The sequence below is a fragment of the Orycteropus afer genome, unplaced genomic scaffold (genome assembly GCF_000298275.1).
Source record: "Orycteropus afer afer isolate SDZICR_OR568_19922 unplaced genomic scaffold, OryAfe1.0 scaffold00070, whole genome shotgun sequence".
Classification (NCBI taxonomy): Eukaryota; Metazoa; Chordata; class Mammalia; order Tubulidentata; family Orycteropodidae; genus Orycteropus; species Orycteropus afer.
In genome coordinates this window covers 8,386,547-8,402,003 of record NW_006921657.1, presented here as the reverse complement: position 1 = coordinate 8,402,003, position 15,457 = coordinate 8,386,547, and the positions used below count along the sequence as shown (strand labels likewise).

The following is a 15,457-nucleotide window of genomic DNA, read 5'->3' as shown; positions in this document are numbered from 1 at the left end:
CTACTTCTGTAGAGATGCTGCCTCGGAAACCCAAGGAGGGGTTGCTATGAGTCGGAATTGACTCGACAACAGTGAGTTTGATTTTTGTTTGTTTTTTTAATAAAATAAACAATAACACCTGAGAAGAATGTGCACCATCTAAGGAGCGCTTTCACCTGATGAAGCACAATAAATATTCAAAAAAAGGAAAAGAAAGAAATTGGGTGAAGAATGTTTGATGGTGGCTACGTGGTTTCGTGTCCTGCCTCTGGTGTCTTGGTATACAGTGTCTCCGCATCTGTCTTTGTTCCATTGAGGCCACCCTAGTTTTGCTGCATACATTCATCCTTAGGGATATAATCACAGTGGCCAGTACTATTCTTACATGACCAGCAGGGACTTCTCTGATAAAAACATCCGCTGGGGAATAATATGACCTCTGGACTGCTAGCTGTCAGTGTCTGAGCTGACATGGTAGGAACCAAGAGGGGGATGGACCTCAAATTCTCAGTAAAATGCCTCTGACCCTGCTTTGTGTGTGTGTGTGTTTTCTTTTTTAATGCAGTACAATTTTTGAAATAAAATGAGTTAGAGAAAAGAACTGATGGGAATTTGTACATGTTGTTGTTGTTGTTATGTGCTGTCGAGTCGACCCGACTCATAGCGACCCCTCCTTGGGTTTCGAGGCAGTATCACTACGGAAGTAGGATTGCCCAAACCTTCCTTCCGAGGAGTGGCTGGGTTTGAACCGCCAGCCTTCTGGTTAGCAGTCAGATGCCTTTAATGGTACCAGGTTTGCCATAGGTTTTCTCTTGCCTGCTTTCCCAGTTAGGGTGGTAGTTGGATGAGGTGATATGCCTCCTGCTTTCTGGCTGAAAGGGCAGTGAGGGCCCGTGCCCTGCAGAGAAGGGACCTGGTGTGTGGCTTCTTTGTAACCCTTGAATCTGATGTGATACCTGTTGTCTCCCTAAACAGAAAAGGGAGATTTCATTGCCTTGGATCTTGGTGGGTCTTCCTTTCGAATTCTACGGGTGCAAGTGAATCACGACCAGCATCAGAATGTTCACATGGAGTCTGAGGTTTACGACACCCCTGAGAACATCATACACGGCAGTGGAAGCCAGGTGGGTCCCCACTCCCTTTGAGTCAGCCCCAGCTGGCCAGGCATCAGGTCCTAGGGTATCTACAAGGAACCTGAGCCCCTGGATGGAGTCCATTGCAGAGACCAGGCTGAGAGAGACCCTGGGTGGAGGGATGTGACACCCAGGTGGAGGTGATGTTCCAGAGGAGACTTCTAATGTCTGTGTCTAGGTAAACTGGTGGAGTGGGAATGGCAGCTTGGACCTTGACAGTGTCAAGGGTGTGAGGATGAAGACCCAGCAGCTCTGATGGGTATATGCCTTCATTTCCTAAGGATCCTGGGGTTGGGAGCAGAGGTTTAGCAGAACTCCTGGGTGAAAACATCACTTCCTATAAGCCACTGGCTTCCTCACCCAGCTCACCAAGCCCAGCCCTGGTAGGATGTGGCTATTGCAATGTCAGGCAGGAGGGATTTACAATGCCAGGGCCAATCAAAGGGCTGTTAGCTACCTGATTGAATAACATTGTACAAATCCTTGGCACAGACAGCTGAGAGGTAAGGCCTTGCTTGGGGAATCACTGCCCCCTCCTCTCACAGTCAGTACCAAAGCCCACCCCCTCCAGTTATTTAGTGATTAAATAACTCATTTAACCCCCAGAAGCATACTGGAGCTATGGGCTTGTTTGGGAAGGCCTTGTCACCCAGCTCCTGCCTGTCTGGGTGCCATGCAGGTGGATACCCACCTCCTTATGGACCCCTGTAATCAAGGTCCAGCTAGCCCTTCTTCCTCAGGTTGTCTGTCAGTCTGGAGTTCCCTAAGTCTCTTCTGCAGGTGTTTCGGCTCCTCCAGTTTTAGCTTGCCTCCAGAGTCATGGCTGCTGTCCAGGACCCCTACTCAGAGCTGGCCAAATATTTGCTTTCAGCATTTGTGACTAAGTTCTCCAGAGAACCCATTGTTCTGGTGTGGACTTTGAGAGGACATCCAGGAACCTTCTCCTCCTAACTCCACTTTGCACTTAAAGTAACACGAGTTGGTCCTGGGCGAGTCCCTGAATCTTTCTCTGCTACAAGCCTAGGTCTCCTCCGGGCCTTGAACCTACTCCTCAGGCTTTGGGTTCAGCTCCTTAGACCATGTCACAGTATATGTCAAGTGTGACCCTGTCACTATGACAGATGGGTCACCTAACAACCAGCCACTGACATGGTACATCCATCCCCTTATCCTGTGACCCTGCCTGTGGGTCCCCCACTCATCCCTTTGCTCCTGGGCATGGAAGCTGGACCATCTGGGTTGGGTGTATGTGAAGGCTACTGCTGTTAGGTCTCCTAGTGATGCCCAGTTGGCCACTGCTTTGCTTTTTTGTTTCAGAGGCCTAGCAACCTCAGATTTTTGACATCCTGCTCTTTGCATTTGGCAACAAGCATTCACCTGTCACTCTCTGTTCCCCAAGTGCTTGAGTTGAGCCATCTCTGCCTGCTGCCTTCACCACCAAGACTCTCACTCCTGCTGCCAACGTCCCTTGTATGCTATATCCTGACCTTTAGGAGTGGGATTTACAAATTAAGGGAGTATCCCTCCCTCCACTCACATACACACAAGTGCACACTCCTCACTGAGGTCACGTCCAGCAACTTACTTCTTTCTGCCCCTAGTGACCATGGCTCTTCCATCCTCTGTGCCTGCCTTCTCCTCTTCTCATTCTCACAACCACTTGTCTCCCACTCTCTGTTTCTTCCTGTGCCCATTCTAAGCAGTCTGCAAAGGAAAGATGGTGATGATGATATAGTAAATACATAGTGTTTACTATGTGCAAGTCACTGATCTAAGTACTTTAGCTGCAATAATTTGTTTAATCTTCACAACAACCCTGTGGGATACTATTATTCCCATTTTACAGATGGGGAAATTGAGGCTCAGATACTAAGTTATCACCCATGGGGCACACGGCTCATAAGGCTGGAGCTGGGATTTGAATTCAAGCTTTCTAGTTCCAGATACTACTATTTTGGCAACTTGGAACTCCTGGGCTGGGCTTTGTCTTTACTGTTTTGATTTCTGGTTTTTGTTTTTTTTTTGATGGTGAGGAAATGTGAGAACTGTAGGGAAAGAAGAAAGTCCAGAGGGCAAGGTCAGAAGCTGAAAAATAGAGATGAAAAAGGAACCCTTCCTCCAGAAGTTTGGTATGAGGTTAGAAATAACCTGCATTTTTCTGAGATCTCTTGTTGACCTCTAGAACAGTCTGGAATCAGGGTCCACATTTTACCCATGAAGCAACTCAAGACTCACAGATGATGAGCAGTGAGTGGTAAATTCTTGGAGTTGTGATTATAGGGACTTTCATCTTCTCTAATGCTTTGGAGTTTTTACCAGATGTTAAGCTTTTTTTTTTTTTTCTTTTTAAAAAAATAACATTAAACTTACAGAAAAGTTTGAAGAGCTCTATAGATACCCTTCACCTACATTCCTTAATTGTTAACTGTTTGCTTTGTCTTTTTCTCTCTTTCTGCTCTCCCCACTGCCTCTTCCTCTCTCTCTCTCCACATAATGTGCGTGCATGCTTGTGTGCACACACATGTGCATGGTGTCTCAGAAGTCTTAGTGCAATTTTAAACTTTAATAGTTTCAGAAGTATAAATATACTAGACTGAAAATATTTAGCTGTTTTTGCGAATTTTAAATAGTAAATTTTTAAGATTTTGTTTTAGTCATCGTTCTCTTCAGAGGAACAGATTCTGCAGGGGGTGGATTAAAACATTTTTTTGAAATGTGCTTATTGTCAGGAAAGAACAAATGAATGTTTTTGAGACACTAAACATTATAGGGTGAACATTACACCAGGTAGACACACTCCTAAGATCACTGGAGAACAGAAGGGCAGCATTTGCACAGGGAGATAGCTCAGGGGCAGGAATGTGTAGGAAAGAAGGACACAGGATAAGAGGTAACTACAGGGAGGAAGTGGGAAGAGAGCTGTGACATTGTGGGGGTTGCAGTGAATGTCATGAAACAAAATGTGTATGAACTGCTGTGTGGAAAATGAATTTGCTCTGTAAACTTCCACCCAAATCACAATACACATTTAAAAAAAAAAGGAAAAAAGTTTGAGTCCAGAGAGTTTGGGTACCATGCCTCCTCTGTTAATCACATATACAGAGAGGAGTCCAGGTTAGCCCAAGGGTAACTTTCTGGCTTGTAATTCCTGGATTGTGGGCCTCCTACTGAAATGACATTTCCTTCTTCATGGAGTTGTGCTTTGGGGAGTTGTGTTTGGTCAAGATCCCGGAGCAGGTTCTAGGCCCTTATTCATGTGAAAGTTTCTGCCGCCCAGTTTCTTCAGGCGCTTCCCGCCACTTCCCGTGACTGCTTTTCTTCTTTCCACCCCCTCTCCTAGGGCTGCAGGCGAGTTTGGAGCTTAGCGGTACAGATGATGTGGGATGAGCTGATGGACTTAACAGTGGGTTTATATCAATCTGCTATGTAGGTCGCAGGAAGCTTAGCCAGGGAAGATGGTCATGTGTTTCCTTAGCTCTAGCCTGAGTCATTGTGACTCGGGGCACAGGCTACTGAATCAAAACTGACCAAGTTTCTCTTACCCCGGCAGGAAAGTTTGATTTCAGAGCTGGGTCTGCAGCATCTGGGTAAAGATGGGGTTGGGAATAATGACTCCTGGTCCCTCTCTAGGATGCTCCTGCAAGGAAAGCCTTCAGGCAGATGGCCTGATCTAGAAACAAAGGCTGGGGTTGCTTCATGTGCCCTTGATGACCTTGCCTTCTTTCGGGCTCCAAGAAGCTCATGGCTGTGTTAATTCCATACATAAACAAGCTGGTGTTGATGGTTGATGGATATATGTGAGAAGTCTGGCGTCATGGCAGCAATGAGAAAAAAACAGGGACTTACCTAAACTGTGGCATGCCAACTGCAAAAGTCTACATATGCTTCAGTTCCTTTCATAGAGACCTCTAACTGAGGATAAGAGAAGCTAATAATTCTACTAAGTTCTTCTCTGGTTGGAACACATGGGATATTATATTCATTCTGGGGTAAATTTTTGCGATGAGGAGAGGTATTTAAGAATTCCAAAAATGTTGCCTTTGAAACGGTGAGTCTCCTGTCCTTGCCGGTATTCATGCAGAGGTAAGGGAACTCGTGTTCTGGATTCTTTTAGTGGGTTCCCAGGATACGTTTGTGCCCGTTCCCCGTTCAATCAAAGGTAGCAAATTATGGAGCAGGCAAGCTTAAATTGCAACCCAGTAAGCAAATCACGGTGTATGCCTACCATGGAATACTTTGCAGCAGTGAGAATAAGCAGCTGCATCATGGCTACAATGTCAAGTGAAAGAAGGCAGGCACCCAGGAGCACACATTGTATCATCCATCCCATGGATATGAAGAAGAAAACAGGCTAAATGAGTCTAGGGGTTAGAAGTCAGCAGCTCATGGTTGCCCTGGGTGGGGGGCAGCGGTAGTGATTGCAGGAGACATAGGGGGCCATCTGTCTAATAATGTGGCTCTTGATCCGGGTCCTGGTTACACAGTTGTGTGAGAATCCTGTGACTTCTGTGTTCATCATGTGAGCACTTTGTGTATGTAAAAAGCTAAAAGCAGTAAAAAGCAAAAAGATGATAAAATCTGGAGGTTGTTGTTAAATCCCTACCATGGACTAGAGGCTATGGGATTGCCTGTGGAGCTTCTGGAATTTAGAGAGATATAGAGGCCTGGAGAAGAGCCAAAGGGCCATTCCCCCCCGGGGGACGGGTAGGATGAGCACCCACAGCCTATATGTTACAAAGGGAGAAGCTGATTCTGTCTTTTGCATTTTCTCAGTACCCAGATAATACATATCAGAGACCACTGAGACACCGGTTCTATTTTAAGTTTCTGAAGTGCTTCCTAAGAGCGATGCTAGCCCCCAGCGCAGTCTCATTTTGACTCTTCTTGACCATCCATATACATGGTGGCTTTTCAAATGGGGCCACTGGTTTTATAGGGATGGACAGCTTGGGTCCATTCTAGTCGGCCCTGATTCATGGTGGCTCGTGTGTGTTGCCATAGAGTTTTCAATGGCTGCTTTTTCAGAAGCAGATAGCCAGGCCTTTCCAAGATATCTCTGGGAGGACTTGAGCCTCCGACCTTTTGGTTAGCATCTGAGCACAGTAACTATCTTGCCCCATTCTGGGACTCCTCAGCTTGAGTAGACATGAATTCTTTCCTGTGTGTGGGGGGGAGGAAATTGTTTACTTTTTCCCGGAAATGTTAAGGCCCCTTCCTCCTGTGTGACTGCTGTCTCATGCCTCCTGCAGCTTTTCGATCATGTCGCTGAGTGCTTGGGAGACTTCATGGAGAAAAAGAGTATCAAGGACAAGAAATTACCTGTGGGATTCACGTTTTCTTTCCCCTGCCGACAATCCAAAATTGATGAGGTAAGGGCATCCTGGGGTTACAAGGCCCCACAGAGGCCCCAGAGTGGAAATGCTGAGAGACTCTTCTTCTCAACAGATTTTCCCTGTCACTTACAGGAAGCCTCATGGCATGTACTTTTTGCAAAACATTTGCAGAAATTGATGTAAGGTGATGATTTTGTTTTTTTAATCATTTTAGTTAACTGTGTGTTTTGGGAGGAGCTCTGGTAGCATAGTGCCTAAGGCACTTGACTGCTAACCAGAAGGCTGGCGGTTCAAACCCACCAGCCACTCCTCAGAAGGAAGTTTGGGCAATTTACTTCTATAGTGATACCACCTCGGAAACCCCATAAGGGGTTTCTGTGAGTTAGGTTTGACTCGAGGGCACGTAACAACAACAACAATGTGAGTTAAGTACTTAAGATCCCCACTCCACAGATGAGGAAACTAAGGCTCAGAGGGGTTAAGTACCTTGCCCAAGGTCACATATCCAGGAAGTACAGAGCTTGGCTTAGCTCTGGGCAGTCTGGCTCCGGAGCCCATGCTCATGATCTCTCCACTTTGCTGCAGGTTAGTAACATTTGGGCGTTCTGGCACCCTCTAGGCCTCCTGACAGTGCCTTTATCAGTGGGGTAAATGCTGTCTCCTGGGCACTAACTACTACAGCTGCTGAGCCCTTACATCCGTATATTTGTAGAATCATATAGTGTTAGAGCAAGGAGGTGCCAGAGAGCTCAGCTGCCCATGGCCCCCATTTCACAGATGGGAAAACTGAGTCCTTGCTAAGATTGTTGCATGGCTTATTAAAGAGAGATCCAGCACCAGGATCCCAAGCTCCAGTTCCCAGCCAGTGGCCTCTCACTTTGCACTTTTTCATAATGCCTCTGAGGTATCATCCCAGAGCCCCACTCCCAAAGTCACTTTAGAGGCAGAGTGTTTTCCACAAGGCCCTGGTGAGGAGAGAAAAGAGGAAGCCATTGAGAGGAAGTGGGAAGCCTCATCTGTTAGGGGTTGGGTCTCAGTGACTGTAGACGTTATATTCCAGTCCATGGTCCCCAAAGATCTGGATGGAAGGAGGGCTTCTCACTCCACACATACTTGAGCCACTGGTGTGGGGCCAATGTGGGATCTTTTGAAGATGGCCAGGCTGAGAGCCTGGCATGTCTTAGGAGCCCTCTCTCCAGGGACAGAGGTCCCAGGAAAATACATTTTTATTGTGTCTGCTCTTGAGTGCTGTTGCTGACTATCACTGTGCCGGGAGAGAGGCTGTGACCCAGGGGAGAAAGGGCACCCTTACCCGTTTGGCCCAAATTTTCAGGGCGGTAGAAGGAAGCCAGTTTGCAGGGGGCCTTGTTGCAAACCACTAGGAGTGAGTGTGGTGAGAGAGAGTGTAGAGGAAGAGGAGATGAGACTGTGAGGCAGGGCTTCTTGTGTTCTTTTATCTTTTCAAAGAGCCTCTTTCTCTGCTCTGTGAGTTGCCGCACACCTAAGAGAGCTCAGAGTAACTTGGTCTCCAGGGTGTCTTTCCCAAAACCTCTTGCAAAGTCCCTGGGCTTTTGAGAACTAGAACATGATATTCATACTCCTTGGACAGAGAGGTTGATATTGGGGGCTCCCTTCTACCCTCTGAAAGGTGGGAGATAGTCTAAGCTAAAAAGACCTCTAGGGGCTGGGCTGGGTGGGCTGTAGGCATTGTCATGCGTCATTCAGCAACAGCTATTTCTTGAGTGCTGTTTGGGTGGGCCCTGGAAGAGGTCCTGGGAGACAGTGGTCCTCAGATATGGCTGCCCTCCCAGGAGGCACAGTCTTCCAGGGTGAGTGAGACCCCCTATAGGGTAGAGTGGATGTGCCTGGGAGAGGAGTGTGGTGGGCAGAGAAAGAGCCTAGGTGGAGCCCTGAAGTATAGGCCTTGAGCTTATCTGGGAGGGCTTCCTGGGCTGGGACATGCTACCTGCAGGAAGCCAGTGGGTTACCCATATGCAGGGGGCCTGTGCCCACTCCTGGGAGTTGATTGCAACCTTCAAGACTGTCCAAGCCTAGACCAGCTTCTTTTTCTACAGATGGGCAAAGTGAACCTCAGAGGAGTTAAAGGAACCACCAATAGGAGATGGACAGAAGGTGTGGAAATAGGACAAAGTCTCCTGATTTCCAATTCCACAAGTTCTCTGAGTCTCTTGTTATGGAGTAAGGAGACCATCAGTTAGGGGTAATGTGTCGGGGCTTTGGCATGCTTGGCAGCCTAGCCACAGGCTGCTGCTTGGAGAAGACCCACCCAATCACACCAAGGCTTGCTCTTCCCAGTCCTCTTACAGGTTGCCGTGGCTTTCACTGTAAGCATGGGGAGTGTGTGCTAGTGAGTAAGATCCCTGTGCATTGTCAGGGTCTAAACAGAGAATCTTCCCAACACTGCTACAGAATTTATAGCTACTGTCCCATTCAGAAAGGAGTTCTGGACGTGTAGTGGTTAAGGCATTTGGCTGCTAATCAAAAAGTTGGTGGTTCAAATGCACCAGCTTCTCTGTGGAAGAAAGATGGGGCAATCTGTTTACGTAAAGATTTACAGCCTTGGAAACCCAATGGGGGTCGCTATGAGTCAGAATCAACTTGATGGCAGTGAGGTTTTTTTTTTTTTTTTTTGTCTCAGAGAAAAGCATTCTAATATATTGATATTTTTCTCATTAGTATCTTTGATTTTTTTAAATACAAAAGCAGTGTGTAAAACTATTAAATAATATAAAAGTACGTAAAGCAAAAGGTAAAATACCTACCTCTCCACGTTCCCAAGTGAATTACCATTGGATGTCTATCCCCCTGGATGTGTCTCCATTAATACACAATTAGACATGGGATCATATTATATAAAGAGTGGAGTCACAGCTTTACAAATTGGGGTTAAGTCCTAAAGTTAGTGACTCACTCACTGCCATTGAGTTGTTCCCGACTCATAGCGACCCCTCCTTGGGTTTCTGAGGCAGTAAGTCTACGGAAGTAGATTGCCCAGTCTTCCTTCCGAGGAGTGAATGAGGCATAAATCACTTATAGTCAACATTATCCATTAAACCTGAGGGACCTGACTCCTTGAAGCTCAATAGCCAAGAAGTATCTTAGCATTTTCTTGCTCTTGCCAATAGTCCTTAAGACATTGGACTGCTAATCAGAAGGTTGATGGTTCAAACCCACCAGCCACTCTGTGGAAGGAAGACTGGGCAATCTACTTCCGTAAAGATTTACCGCCTTGGAAACCCAAAGGGGGTTGCTATGAGTTGGAATTGACTTGAAGGCAGTGAGTTTGGTTTTGGTTTTCTTTGCTTGGGGCTGTGGGAGCTGAAGTCTATGGGGAAGGGTGATCAGGTAAGAATAGGATTTCTCCTGCTTTCTTTTTAAATGGATATGGTTGTGCATTTGAAATCCAGTTAGGTTTGCATGCTGAATGACACTACTATACTGGTTGACCAGTACCCAAAAAACTCACTACCAGTGAGTCAATTCTAACTCATAGTGACGACCCCCATTGTGTTTCCAAGGCTATAAATCTTTATGGAAGTAGATTGCTTTATCTTCCTCCCTTAGAGCAGCTAATGGGTTTGAACTATCAGCCTTCTAGTTAGCAGCCAGATGCCTTATCCACTATTCCACCAGAGCACAGTATAAACCAGGAGGAACCCAAACTCATTGCCAGCCAGTCAATTCCAACTCATAGTGACCCCCATTGGGATTCCAAGGCAGCAAACCTTTATGGAAGTAGATTGTCTCATCTTCCTTCCATGGAGCCCCTGCTGGGTAGAGTTTAGTAGAGTGGTGCTTTATTCTAGCTTGAGGTAGATTTTGTATGCTGGTGTTTATTCCTTGGCAGTCCTCAGAGAAATGCATCTGGTGGATGGAGAGGACATGGAATGTAGTCCAACTCTGTCACCCACCATAATCTTGGACAACCCACTTGACCCCTCTTGTCCTCTCTTTCTTCACTGTCTTTGAGCCAGCCTCTCTAGGGACCTGGGAGTTCTAGACACTTCGTAGACTTGTCTGACCCTATCTGTTCTTCTTTGCAGGCCGTCCTGATCACCTGGACAAAGAGATTTAAAGCAAGTGGAGTAGAGGGAGCAGATGTGGTCAAGCTGCTTGACAAAGCCATCAAAAAACGAGGGGTAATTTCTCTCTGGGCCATTTGCCTTTGCCATGCAGAGGTGCAGAGTGTGGGGAGAAGGCTCTGCTCTAAACTGACTAAGGTCCTTTCCAGGCATTGGGAGGATAGGGGTCTTTGGCTGGGTAGTACCATGGTCCTGAGGTCTTAAAGACCTGGACAGGTGAGTGGGGAGGGTCTACAGTCCAGAAGAACAGGGATGGCTCAACACAGAGCTCTCAGAAGTTCCATTCTGAGGGAGCTGCCCAAAGGGACCAAACCCTCAGGCAGACAGTCACCTCCTTCCTACAGTGGAATGCGAAACTGTGCAGGGAGCCATGTTGGCAGGTGCACCCTGCTGTGGTTAGAACAAGGGCAGAGGCACTGACATTATAGTTGGCACAGGGATGTAATGAGGTGATTTGTAGAGTAATGTGGCTCCATGCATAAAATCCACTCTGAAAAGAATTTTAAGCCAGTTAATTGAGGGGACTGTGCAGTTTCCATAATTAAATCACTGAACCCTAATCCAATTAATTTGAGCAACAGCAATTATGAAACCAGCATCACCAACAAGAAGGGTGGTGGTCATTAAGCCTGGCACTCTTCCATGTGTAAATAGATGTTGACACCCTGTTATCTGTCCCCAGGACTATGAAGCCAACATTGTGGCTGTGGTGAACGATACAGTGGGGACCATGATGACTTGTGGCTATGATGACCAGCATTGTGAAGTTGGCCTGATCATTGGTAATGTCATGTCTCTGTTCGTCTCTTGCTCAGCAGACATTTTGAGAAGGCAGTGCCTCTCTTTCTCGGGTCTGTGTGGTTATAGCTTCTGATTTGATCTCTCCAAGGCACTGGCACCAATGCTTGCTACATGGAGGAACTGAGGCACATTGACCTGGTGGAAGGCGATGAAGGGAGGATGTGCATCAACACGGAGTGGGGGGCCTTTGGGGATAACGGTTCTTTAGAAGACATCCGGACTGAGTTTGACCGAGAGATAGACCGGGGCTCCCTCAACCCTGGAAAACAGCTGTGAGTCTCTGATCCTTTCTTTACTTGCTCTGTAGATAATGTAGGGGAAACTTAACACAAAGATTTGGGGTGGAAAGTAAAAGGGACCTAAAACCAGTTTGTTTTTGTTGTTAGTTGCTGTTGAGTCAGTTCAAGTCATAGTGACCCCATGTGTTCAGAGTAGAACTGCTCCATAGGGTGTGTTCAAGGCCATGACCTTCTGTGAGCAGATTTCTGGGTCTTTCTTCAAGCACCTCTGGGTAGGTTTGAACAACCAGTCTTTGTGTTCGTAGTCAAACACTTAACCGTTTGTACCATCCAGCTGCCCAAACCAGTTGTTGTTGAATTGATTCCAATTCTTGGTAACCCTGTGTGTACACAGTAGAACTACTCCATAGGGTTTTTAAGGCTCTAACCTTTCATAAGCAGATCACCAGGACTTTCTTCCAAGGTGGGTCTGGGTGAGTTTGAACTACCAACCTTTCGATTAGTAGTCAAGCGCTTAACTGTTTGCACCATCCAGGACTCTAATGAAATCAGAAAGGAAAAAGGCCACCAAATTTGCTGTATCTGTCCCTCCTTGTTTGGATTGATGTATAGTTAGTGGAATCTACGGCTTGAAAAGCACTTTCTAAATGATGTCCTCTTTGTTTAATTACACTATGATTTCATCCTTGTAAAACATTTAGACAATTAAAAGCACAGCAACATTAGTTAAGATTGAAAAACACTAGTGCTGCTATTCAGTGAGTGAGGAAGCCACATGGTATGTGGGGTGTCTGTTGATCAAGGGGAGTGTCCATTCATTCAACACATATTTCTTGAGCACTTACATGTGCCAAGCTCTGTACTAGGCTTCGAGGATACAAAACAGTGCCTTTTCTTCCAAGACTTACTGTCTAGGTGGGAGGTAAGTCACACGTGACAGTATCCGTAATGCAGAGGAGTGGGTGGGAACCATATGCATCAAGAATCAGACTTCAGGGATATTGGAATGTGGAGAAATTTCTTCCCTTTCAAGATTGGGCAGATGGGTCAGAGTTGATGGAGAACATCACACTGGTTAGGCACGTTGTTTTGGGTCTCTGTGAGCTCCTGGTTTCAGAAGTAAAGTGACCCTGTTCAGACTTGTTGTTGTTATATGCCGTCGAGTTGGCCCCGACTCATAGCGACCCCTCCTTGGGTTTCCGAGGCAGTATTGCTACAGAAGTAGGATTGCCCAACCTTCCTTCAGACTAGGGTGGGTATATTAGCTTACTAAGTCTATGAGTCAGAATTGACTTGACAGCAGTAGATTTGGTTTGGGTAGGGCTGCCCTCCCGCCACAGGAGAAAGATATGTCAGTCTGCTTCTATAAAGATTGCAGCCTTGGTAACTATGTGGCAGTTCTACCCTGTTGTATAGGTTGTTACGAGTCAAAATCAGCTCCATGGCAGTGGGCATGGGCCCTCCGCCACTCATCTGTCTGTCTATTGTACTGTGGTAGCTTTTGTGTTGCTATGATGCTGCAAGCTATGCCACTGGTATTTCAGATATCAGCAGGGTCACCTATTGTGGACAGGTTTCTGCAGAGCTCTCAGACTAAGACAAACCAGGAAGAAGGACCTACCAATATACTTCTCAAGAAATTGGCCAGTGAAAATCTTATGAATAGCAGGGGAACATTGTCTGATATAATGCCAGAAGATGAGCGCCTCAGGTTGGAAGGCTCTCAAAATATGACTGAGGAAGCGCTACTTCCTCAAAGTAGAGTTGACCTTAATGATGTGGATGGTTTACCTTAGGGACATTCAGTTGCTGATATGGCATGACTTCAAATAAGAAGAAACATCTGTAAGTATCCATTAATAATTGGAATATTTGTTGTTGTTGTTGTTATGTGCCGTCGAGTTGGCCCCGACTCATAGCGATCCCTCCTTGGGTTTCCGAGGCAGTATCACTACGGAAGTAGGATTGCCCAACCTTCCTTCTGAGGAGTGGCTGGTGGGTTTGAACTGCCAGCCTTCTGGTTAACAGTCAAGTGCTTTACCCACTATGCTACCAGAGCTCCTAATTGGAACATAGAATATACAAAGTATCAATCTAGGAAAATTGGAAATTGTTAAAAATGAAGTGGAACACTTGAAGATCAATATCGTAGGCATTAGTGAGCGGAAATGGACTGGTGTTGGCCATTTTAAATCAGACAATTACATGGTCTGTTATGCTAGGAATGGCAAATTGAAGAGGAAGGATATCACATTCATTGGCAAAAAGGCGGAGGGAAACCAGTTGATGGGACTGTTATTCAAATTTATGAACCAACCATTAATGCCAAAGATGAAGAAATGGAAAATTTTTACCAGTGTCAGAAATCTGAAATTATCAAACATGCAATCAAAATGCATTGATCATTAGTGGTGACTGGAATGTGAAAGCTGGATTGATAGCTGGAAAATATGGCCTTGGTGATAGAAATGATGCTGGAAATCACTGATAGAATTTTGCAAGACCAACCACTTATTCATTGGAAATACCTTTTTTCACAACATAAACAGTGACTATCCATGTGGACCTTGCTGGGTAGAGTACACAGGAATCAAATCAACTACATCTCTGAAAAGAGGTGATAGCGAAGCTCAATATCATTAGTCAGAAATAGGCCAGGGGCTAAATGCAGAATAGACCATTAATTGTCCACATGCAAGTTCAGATTGAAGCTGAAGAAAATTAAAACAAGTCTACGAGAGCCAAAGTGTGACCTAGTATATTTCAGCTGAGTTAAAAACCGTCTCAAGAATTTATTTGACACATTGAACACATCATGACCAAAGACCAGATGAATTGTATAGCGTGACATCAAGGACTTCATACATGAAGAAAATAAAGCATTAAAAAAGGCAGGAAAGAAAGAAAAGACAAAAATGGATATCAGAAGTGACTCTGAAACTTGCTCTTAAATGTGGAGTAGCTAAAACAAATGGGAGAAATGATGGAGTTAAAGATGTGAACAGAAGATTTCTAAGTGTGGCTCAAGAAGACAAAGTGAAGTGTTATAATGAAATGTACAAAGACTTGGAGTTAGAAAACCAAAAGGGAAGAACACACTTGGAATTTCTCAAGCTGCAAGAACCAAAGAAAAAATTCAAGCTTTGAGGTGCAGTATTGAAGGATTCAATGGGCAAAATACTGCATTTTTCATGTAGGAGGCATCAAAAGAAAATGGGATACACAAAGTCACTGTACCAAAAAGAATTGGTCAACATCCAACCATTTCAGGAGGTAGCACATGACCAAGAACTGATGGTATTGAGGGAAGAAATCCAAGCTGCACTGAAAGCATTGTGAAAAACAAGACTTCAGGAATTGATGGAATGCCTATTGAGACGTTTCAACAAATGGATGCAACACTGGAAGCACTCTGGTCTATTCCAAGAAATTTGAAAGACAGCTACCTGATCAACCAACTGGAAGAGATCCATGTTTGTACTCATTCAAAAGAAAGATGATCCAACAGAATGTGGAAATTATCAAACAATATCATTAGTATCACACATACAAGTAAAATTTCGCTGAAGATAATTCACAAATATATGTAGCACTGCATAGAGAAAGAACTGCCAGAAATCCAAGCCAGATTCATAAGAGTTCATAGAACAAGGGATATCATTGCTGATGTCAGGTGGATCTTAGCTGAAAGCAAAGAATACCCGAATGATGTTTACCTGTGTTTTATTGACTATGCAAAGACATTCAACTATATGAATCATAACAAATTATGGATAGCATTTCATAGAATGGTAATTCCAGAACATTTCATTGTGCTCATGCAGAACCTATAAGTAGACCAACAGGCAGCCATTCAAAGAGAAAAAGGG

At 45.3% G+C, this 15,457-nt stretch overlaps 1 protein-coding gene across 1 annotated transcript in view; it reads left to right on the top strand.

Annotated features, from left to right (window-relative positions):
• The window catches only part of HK1 (hexokinase 1), a 92,548-nt gene that overhangs the window by 39,442 nt on the left and 37,649 nt on the right, over positions 1–15,457 (top strand). The window contains exons 3-7 of the mRNA XM_007940667.2: positions 955–1,103; positions 6,362–6,481; positions 10,510–10,605; positions 11,231–11,330; positions 11,438–11,621. Coding sequence (XP_007938858.1) covers positions 955–1,103; positions 6,362–6,481; positions 10,510–10,605; positions 11,231–11,330; positions 11,438–11,621 — 649 coding nt within the window. The remainder of the gene's footprint in view (positions 1–954; positions 1,104–6,361; positions 6,482–10,509; positions 10,606–11,230; positions 11,331–11,437; positions 11,622–15,457) is intronic.